The following is a 10,234-nucleotide window of genomic DNA, read 5'->3' as shown; positions in this document are numbered from 1 at the left end:
TTTTTGACCTTGACAGTGTAACTTTAATGAGTTTGATACTAAAAATAAATTGCTTCAGACTTGTGTTATTTTTCAGCTAGAGTGAATAGCGGGAAGATGTAGAAAATAAAGTAAAAAAACAAATAAACTATTGTTTATTAATACTAGCTTCAAAGCAGAGTAAGCTACCTACTTACAGAAAATCTAAACAACGACATCGTAATGAGGGTAGCTAACAAAATATAGTTTTCTTACATTCTTACTTATGAAGATTAAAATGCATTGTTTTATCAATTGGGTTCCCTTGCTGTAAACGATACTTTACGAAATTAAGAAACAAGTGAATGAGTTATAAAAAAAAAAGCTTAATAAATTGTAAAACTTTAAATATCATAATTTATTTAATCAAACCAATGCAATAAAGAAAATCAGGGGTGTATCAAATGACCATCTAGAATATTCTAAACATCTAAAAGGTCCGCTATCTTTCGATTTTCCAAAATAATCACTTGACTTTCATGTATACCACATAAATTATTTACGTAGAAGAAAAAGTCCACATTTTTAGAAACAAAAAGACCCCACCCCCCTCACACACACACACACGCGCGCGCGCTTGATCAAGTTAATCATTAGGTAACTGGAAGTAATAAATTAAATAATGCCAAACCTTCAGAACTAGAGGAAATGGTCATATAATGGGGTCATAATGTACTATATAATCAGCTATAGCTAATGAAGTATAATTCTAACAAGCACCTGATATACTAGTTAATAACTAGTTAAATATTTTTTAAAAAGTCTGCGTGTTTTTAAAAGATCGAGGTATTCTGTAGAAGTTTTATCTCCTTAAGTGGAAGTCAGAAGAGGGTTTAATTTACCATAAAAGTGTAAAAATTTGGTATTCAAATTGATATAGAAACCTAGTTTGTGAAAAACAAGAATGAATTTATGGGGTCCGTCCGCAAAATCTTGAGTACATTCTCTAATCGTATTGATAAAATTCAATCTTTTTTTTTTTTCAAATGCAGTAACTCTTTTACAGTATTTGTGCAGATGAAGCTGAGTTAGCTTTGAAGACAAAAAGTTTTAACTTGAATTTTAATATTACACTTACTAGACGTTTTAGGGTACATGCTACGTTTTCTTTATTTTTTAGAAGAAGTTAACATGTGTGAACTTTGGAGTTTAGAAAACATTAAAACTTATCCGAATTTATATATGGATGCTCTAAAACATTCAAATAATGCATAATTACAAACTTTACCGTAACCACTTTTTTCTGTAATCTTCAGATATTCCGACTACATGAGCAGTAAAAATTATGCTATGCTTGCTAAGTATGACTTACTTTTATGGACAAGTATATGTGCCTCTATGGGCATGGGTAATGGCTAGAATTTAATAATTTCAGTCTAAGTAAGTGCGATGTCAAAAAAGGAATGCAAATTACTACTTGATAAAGAAATGAAACTTAACCTGTTTTCAGATAGATTTTTTTTTAATGTCCCAGATAACAATTGCACCAGTAGCTAAAGAGAGAGTTTGAACTTGATAACATTATACAAGATGTACTTCCTATTTTTTATTTTTATAATAAATGTTATTTTGCAAAGTTTGGAAACTACATTATGTTGGGCTAATAGCGTTTTACAGTTCAATAAGTCTCTGAATAGCTAAATCTGTTTTCTCCTTCCGTGATTATACATTTCATCATAAACATAGAAACAAAATAAAAGCTTTGTTTTAAAGCAAAGCCACATTGGGCTATTTGTTGTGATCACCGCGGGAAATCGAGCCCCTGATTTTAAACTTGTAATTCCGTAGACTTACCGTTGTCCCACCGGGGGACAAAAATAAAAGCAACAATATATATTTAAAGTATCTCTGAAAATGACGTGGCATTGATTGAAATTATAGTAATACTGTTGCGTCAGCGAGATCACGTGACTATTGGCACGCCACCTATTTTCTAGAAGTATCTTGTTCCTTCGTGAATGCCCTAGCATTTATTAGATATATGTTTTTCTGGTATATAAATAAGACGCTCACAACGTGAGGGAATAATGTGTGTGTGTAAACAGTGAGTAATTGATCTGCAGCCAGAGAGTATTATTGAGCACGTTCGTTATTATAGCGTTTGTTTTAGCGCGATTGTTGAAATTAAGTGTATCGTAAAGTTGTATTCGGAAAGAATAAACAGTTTTATTAAGTAAGGACTTGTGTCGATAAATTTTCGTCGGAACGAAGTTACGGAAAGTTAATTAACAAACGGAGACGTAACAATACTTACATTTAAACAAATTTGTCGTGTTTAACTATGAGAATTTTAAATCTGTGTGGATACACAAAGGGTCACTTGCAGTAATTAAATTGTTAAAATTATTCCTCCACTCTTTCTTCTTAGGTCCAACAAAGATTAGCCCCCAGTGCCACAGCGGTATGTCTGCGGACTTACAACGCTAGAAACCGGGTTTCGATACCCGTGGTGGGCAGAGCACAGATAGCCCTTGTGTAGCTTTGTGCATAATTGAAAACAAACAAACAAACCAACAAAGATTAACTCTTAGGTGGCGTCGTCATTTTGACTATAAGTCTTTGTCTTTAATAAACTGAATACCTACATTATTACGTTCGTGAATTATATATGTTTATATATTTCAGGGCTGCCAACTTTTATGAATCTGTTTGAGTAAGACTTTTGAAGCAATAAAAGTTTAGTCCTGCGAGTGCCGAAGGCTGTTGTTTGCCTTCTCGGGTGTTTGGGGCATGCTCCCCTATGAATTTTTTTTAATGAAATGAAGCAAAACAGTGAAATCAGGTGCATATTTTTTTATTTTTTACTAATACGTGAGAATAGGCCCAGGTACTTCAGTGTTGGTTGCTCTGTATTGTAGAAACTGTCGGTTTAATTACATAGCCAAAATGACAAACCGTTTGAGAATACATGGTTTAATGAACATAAGGAAATCTTATGTTTTAGAACACTTATAAATAAATTATTTTTGATGCTATTCAATCATAATAATTTTCTAAATGTTCTACTTTTTATTTTATATAGTTGTGTCTGCGTACGATTTAGTAACACTTAACTCTATTCCAAAACGTTCAACCTTTAGAAAAGCTGGTGCTCGTCGTAATTTTTATGGCTCTTGAAAATATAGAAAATTTAAGAAAAGTCTACAAAGAAAATGTTTCACAGTCGAATATATATTGTTAAGCTCACTATTTAATAATTTAATAAAATAAAACCAGTTGTCCAGTTTTTAGTTCATATTTTTCCGCTGTATTTCTAAACTGCGTACCACGTTTTATTTATTTTACCTTGCTGAACTTGTTCAGTATTGAGCACACGTGTTTATGTACAATTTGTTTTAGGTAGTGAATTTTTAACCTAGACTTGATAAAAGTAATATTAGTGAATATGGCAAGGAAACCGAAAAAGAAGGTAAGAACAATTTTATTTATTATTAAATAAAAATCTCATTTGGAGTTTTGTTACATCAAAGTTATTTATTTCTCACCAAATATGTTGCAAACCTTTTTTGAAAAACAGTACATAATGTTATGCTATAGTACATTTTATTTTTAAGCCTAACTCAACTGTAAGTGTAACTTACGTAACTTTAACAGTTTAAGTGTATAGTGTAATATTACCAATATTATTAGTTTTTATTACTAGCCCAATATTTGGGTTACCACGTAAAAGTGAACCTGATGAGGCTGCTGTACCTGTTACAATTTGCATAGTGTAAGCCTGTAACATTAACAAATCATTTGAAATTTATTGTCAACTTTTTAACTCTGCTGCTATGCAGGAATGTGTGGCACACACTTCACACTGTTTCAGTTTCACGATATATGGAGATTTTGCGTATAAATGAGTCATAAATCATATTACATATTTTTCAAATAGGTTTTGGGGTTTTACTTTTGTAATTTTTTATTAACTTTGAAATTTCATTCACATTAACTTTAGATGCTGTAGTCTAGCAATTATTATTTTATTTTTTAATAATTGCCAGTGTCTTCCCCCACTTCAAAGCCCATTACTGCTGGAACTTGAAAGTGGAATGACATCCTTTCTCAGTTTACATTGGTTATGATGTCAAACTAAAAATATAATTTATATATACCAATTTTTTCATTTTGAATATAGTAAAAGCTTTGTTATGGGTCATTTTCATATTCAGAATGCTCTTGTAACCAGAAATTTCAATATCTCCATGTACAAATGTTCATAGTAACTTAGTAGTGCTGCTGTGGGTTTTTTAAAATTCTTTCCTTTCAACAAGCTTCAATTTTTTAGCTACATGTACTGTGATTCACATTTAAAATACTAAATACAGTTTAAGGTTTTTTACAACATTTACTATTGTTTAAAGCTGTTAGTGTTATAGATGATGTAGAAATATTGTACTTTAGAACATTAACAAGGTGTCAAAAGTTTTCCTGTAAAATATCATGAGGGAAACTCTTGTAACCACAAATTTTGCCTATTCAGCACTGTCCAGGTCTGGCAGATGCTAGATAATAAAGCTTTTACTGTATATAATCATTAGGGTAGTCTTTATTTTTGATTTAGAACACTCTTAACCCCCCTCCATATTATATTCCAATGTATAATTAAGTAATTCACACCAGATTTTATCCATATTGAATAACATTTAGGAGTTGCTCATGGTAGTTGAAACTTTACTTTGTAGCTCACATTACATCTGCATATTCTATGTATTCTAGAATCTTTCAGAACATTCTAAATATTCCAAAAGCTGATTTCTAGCACTTGGAGAGGCTTAAGCTTCTGCTTTGTCACGTTTGCTGGAAGAGTGGAGAGTCATTGATTGTGTAAAAGCAGTTTGCTTTGACACAACACCAGTCATACAATTGGAGTATGTGTGCTGTTAGAACTAAGTTTAAACAAGAATATTCTGTATTTGACATGTTAGTATTAGACCTTAAAACTTGTCCTGGCATATGTTTTCAAAGACTTATGAGGCTTTCCTCTAGTCCAAATATTGCAATTTTCACTCATTTCTAGCAATTTTGAGAATACAAGGACCAGTTCAATTATGAAACTGCAGCTGATTATGATGAAGTAGAAGTTATAAAAGAAATTAAGGGCAGTGTCATTGAGTTTTCTACAAGACAATGTCAGGTCAGCCAACCTAGATATGATTATTGAGAGCTTCTTGAACTAGCCCATAACCTTTCTTGCTGGCATCCGTTTTCATGGAGTGTGATTTATAGCACCTGGAGCACTGCAGTAACATTTACATCTTTGTTGTTTGAATCTATCTTAGAGAATGGTTTACTGCTTCTAATGCCATTCTTGCTCCTTGCAATGATCTTAACTTCCGACAACGTCTTGTTAGGTATAAGAAGGTGAATTCTATTCTTTCAACATCTGCTTGTCAAAAATTTGGTGGACATTTATGGTATCTCAGTGAGTCACTCATGTTTGGTATTCTTTGATTCAGCCGTATCTATAAGAGACAAAATGAGAAATGGTAAGAGCACGAAATGAGAAGGAAGGCATGGATGAACCTCCAAAGCACCTCCAGCTGAATATCGGGAAGTTTGATAATGGTAACTGTTACGAAAACTAGTCACCTGTAACTAATAATTAAGATTTTACCTTTTACTGTGTCAAAAAATGTCAGTTTTTGTGTTGTTTACTCTTGATATAATAGCACAACATGCCTGAAAAGAAATTGAAAACATGCGAGTTGAAGATTTCATCCCAAAGAACACAACATACTTCTTTAGGTGCCTTGAAATATCATATGGATTTCTGGATTATGACCCAAAGTCATGTGAGCTCAGAGTCTGAGAGGACTACATGTAGGCACTACAGACAATTCATCACTTGGTAAATGACAATATTAAGGAGTATAATGCTATCATAACAAAAAAATAATAGAAACAATTCCTCTTTCAGTTTCAAGTTGTGCAGGGTTGTATAAAACAATTTCCTAACAGCAAAATGGAAACAATAACAATGCAGAAGTGATAAACCACACCAAAATCATTTACAGATTATATAATAATGTACTTATACTATTGTACATGCAATAAAACATGCTTTAACTAAATCACTATAATACGTCACAAAGACCGTACCAAGTCACTGCAGTCTAGAATTTCATTGTCATTGAGCAACCTCTAAATATGATCCAAAATGAACAAAGTTTGACATTTAATGTTTTTTTTGTATATTAAAACAAAATTAGGGGTTGATAGCTTTAAAACTTTTACCTTCAAATAAGGACCAACCTAATAGTCATATTGTAGAGATAAGTAATGAAACTGCCCCCAGTGGTTAAGCTAAAAATTGTTTAGATTTGGAAGAAATCACAAGCTTATAGAGTTTTGTATGGGGAATCATATAAAAGCAAGCCCCACTTTGGATCTTGCCCCTAGGTCCAGTTCTTTAATATGTTATGTAAAATGTATGAAATGCAGTGTGGTTAACATGCCAACTTATTATATTGACAGTATATATCTAATTTGGACACCTTCAAATGATCATTTATTGTTTTCCCTTGTGAATATCAACTGTACAAAATTAAAAAAAATTCCCCCACATATAAAAAAAAAAGTTTATCCAAGAAATGTTAACGACTCCATCAGGTTTCACAGATAATTCAGTTATTTACAAGTTTATGTGGCATACATGAGATAAATACTTACATCAATTTAATTAACCATATTTAAAGAAATTATCCACTTATGACAGTTTCCATTGTGCAACCACAGTGGATCAATTCTTGACATGACTTTGATGCCTCTGATAGTGTTGTTCATCATGGTGACCATCCTCCAGTTCTTGATTGGCAACCCCATTACTCAGGGCTAGGTAGCTCCTGCCTAGCTATATGCAGCCTGATAAGCTACTCTCTTTGCATGTTTTAGAAGGGTAGACTCAGCTGGTGGTATGTTCTCAATACTCCTCTTGCCTTGTGCAAACAGTGTCTGATGTGCTTGATTTACTTTGATTTGTGGACATGTACATGAAGATCTCAAATCTTTCAATTGAATGCACATCCTCTTCACTGAATTTTTCTGGCTTAGTGAAAAGATTATAAAAAGTGGTTGTAACATCTGAATAAGCTTTCCATGTCTCAAAGGCACTTTCCTTTTCTATACCAACTAAGGCCAAGGTAATATCACATCCAGTGAAAGCATGGAAGAAAGGCAAATCCTTGCATTTATCTTGCCCCAGATGGTGAGCATTGGTGTGGGCTGAAATCTATTGGTGTTTTCCAGCACCAAATGAAATCCAAAGCTCCTGGGTGTTTATCTTGTTTGCATTTACTATTACAAGGATCACCACATCAGTATCAATAGTTATTATTCTTGAATAGTCGTTTCTGGCTGCAGAGGGAAGTGTGAAGGTTGAGCCTTATGTCTGCTTCCTCATGATTGCATGGTGCAGTACCCAACTTGTCTAGTTGGGGTGAGCCAATAACGTCCTTATTGTATGTGATGAGGATAACTGTGCCTTCCTGCATTGTGATTGCCAAAAAAAGTGAACAAAACTGTTATGTTGTAATCATTGTGTAAGAATGCTTGCCAGTTTGGTGGAATTGCTATATTAGGTGTAACATGCCTTCTAATTCCCTGACCTTTAACTTCTCGAGTGCTCTGTTTTAAGCTGTCCTCTACATACCTATCCCATACCACATCAAGTTGTTTGACATTCTGAACTTGTTCATATATGTAGTCCTTTGACATAGTGTAGTCCATGAAAACCTTGCAGTTTGTTGGTGGCAGCATGTGAACTACTACAGCACCATCCAAGATTTTTTACCTCAACACCTGGCATTTCTTTTCATGTGTTGTTTTCAAAGCAGGAAAGAATGTCTGACTTTTGACTGAATCTCGTTTGTCTCATTGAAGACAAAGAAGGAGGGTATGTCTGGTTCTCGTGCCTGAAAAACTTTAGATTGCCATCTCAGGCTTGGCAGGCAATATATGATCTGGCAAATAAATTACAGTCATTCTTTAAGGCAGCAATCTTGGTTTGAAATTTGTTCCGAGTTCTTTGTGTGGTTCCAAGATGTGGTAGATTTATCTATCCTATTTATTGTGTCATTATTGCCTTTGAATAGCAATGCAGTCATTCTTCTTTATATTCCTCATGCTTTGTTTGTCCTACCTGTTGAACACACTTAATTGATTCCACTACTGATGCAGGCATAACATCCTTCATGTCTAGATTATAGAAAACTACTGTCTCTTCAGTGAAGGGGTTACCTATTTCTTCTGTCACTAACATGAGGGCTTTGACATCCTTTGCAAATTACCTGTGAATTCTAGGTGTCTGCTCATGATGGCATGTGCCATCACTTTTGGTGTTCAAGATAGTATCTTCAAATTATTTTACTACTCTTGCTACCTCTGTTCCTGCCACCATTCATCATTATAAAGCTCCAGGGTTTTCCTGAAACCTACAGCATCTCCATCACCTTTGATGAACTCATTTTCTTGTTCATGATTTTGGGAAATCACATTGGCAGATTTCTCTACAACAAACCTTCCATCTTCAAATACCTGTTAGATCCACAGTGTTTTTCTGGTAGAGCTAGCATATCTCAAAGATGCACTGGTAACTTTTGTTTAAGAGTTCCTATACCTTCTCTAGCTATTTATGTTTCAATTCCATGGTATTTGCTATAAGATCTGAAGGGGGCTTTGAAGAACCATTGGTGATGGGAGCAAACTGATCATAGGTGGGAATTATGTCTGCAAGATGCATCTATATTGAGAAGGAAGTTGTGAGATTCTCATTTTGTTTGGAATATCAGGATTGAGATAAGTTTGTAGCAGTTGACTCCAGATGAATTTTCACTTGGATATTGGTAAGAGAAATGGCAGTCCCATAGAAGGAGTTTTTTTGCTGTTCTAGAGCTTGGGTTGTGATCTATATTGTTTACACCTACAGTAGTCTTGAGGCCTTTCTTGTGCTTTGGAGGGCCACAACTTGTTCCCTTTTATACAGGGCACATACACTGTTGATCATATCAGATGATATTTGCATTGCCTGGTCATATAAAATAGCTAATCCTCAATCTGTGTCAACTAGTCTCCTCTTCCATGTCTTAGCATGGATAGATAGACAGTGGGGTTTCCCATTCAGTGTTGTGTCAGTGTCGAACTGACAGAAATTCAGATCTTGAATGCTTAACAGCATTAGATATGAGGAGCTCATAGATAGTTATGACAGCATATGTAGAACCTTCTTGGTGACTTCCCTGATCTTTGATGTTGGGTCCTTCTAGAATCATATTTACAAGTGCAAGCAGAGACTTTGGTACTGATTTTTTATAGCAGTCTGGCAAGAACAATCCATAAAATTTCTGTTGTTTCTTCATTATCTCCCTCCTCACAATTTGTACTGCTTTTGTGAGATGCATTGCTTCTATGTCACATCTTTCTTGGGCTAACTTTTGAGCTGAAGCAATATCACCTGCAAAGGCTATCATCGCATCTCATCCTTCGTTGTATGCTCTCAAGTCAGCAACTTGCAAAAGAAGACATTCCTTTAGTCTTGTTGAGTTGACTCAGCTGGAGCCATGATGTGTTCAGCTTTACTAGGTCTAACAACTTGAAGATGGAGGTGTTGCTGTCATAATTTTTAGCATCTTCAGTGTAGGACACTGACTAGGCTAGTGCTAAACCTTCTACTGCTGCCTGACTGTTCTCTTGCTTTATTGATACATTTAAATATTTAAGTCTGTTGTACAATGAAGTCAAGAACTTTTTGTGGTAGAATGCATCAATTGCATGCATATCTTCTGCAGCCAATTTAGCCAATAACTTTTTATCTTTTAACTCAGTTGCCCAAGATCTCACATTTTTGTCAATATCCAGGGTCTAGGTTTGTGCATTGGCTTTTCATCTTTATCACAGAAAAACAGGATGTGTCTTCACTTGTAGGGATTCCTTTGCTATTGCAGTTTTTTACAAGTCTTTTGGTTTCAAGAATCATCTGTGGTTTATGCTTCTGTGCACTCTGTAACTTCAGGCTTGTAACTTCAGATTTTCAGCAAATGTTACGTATAAGCTATGGCCTGGTCTTATGTTTCTTGCTGGACACAAGTTTTTCTTTTTTCTGGTCTTGACATAAAGCACACAAATTCTAGATACTAGGGCACACATTTGCATGCTTGGATTGTACTGGTAATTTCACCAGATTCTGGCCATGCATGATTGATGCTGGATTCTGGGTTACTACTTCTATGCATAATGC

General features: G+C 34.4%; 1 protein-coding gene across 2 annotated transcripts in view; it reads left to right on the top strand.

Annotated features, from left to right (window-relative positions):
• The first annotated feature begins 3,312 nt into the window (after positions 1-3,312).
• The window catches only part of LOC106477762 (pescadillo-like), a 46,559-nt gene continuing 39,637 nt past the window's right edge, over positions 3,313-10,234 (top strand). For both annotated transcript variants that reach the window (XM_013938294.2, XM_022381500.1), the window contains exon 1: positions 3,313-3,427. In XM_013938294.2, the coding sequence (XP_013793748.1) occupies positions 3,404-3,427 (24 nt within the window). In that variant the 5' untranslated portion in view covers positions 3,313-3,403. The remainder of the gene's footprint in view (positions 3,428-10,234) is intronic.

The sequence above is a fragment of the Limulus polyphemus genome, unplaced genomic scaffold, assembly GCF_000517525.1.
Source record: "Limulus polyphemus unplaced genomic scaffold, Limulus_polyphemus-2.1.2 Scaffold169, whole genome shotgun sequence".
In the NCBI taxonomy this organism is placed as follows: Eukaryota; Metazoa; Arthropoda; class Merostomata; order Xiphosura; family Limulidae; genus Limulus; species Limulus polyphemus.
The sequence above is the reverse complement of the archived record's forward strand: the minus strand, read 5'-3'. Positions and strand labels throughout refer to the sequence as shown.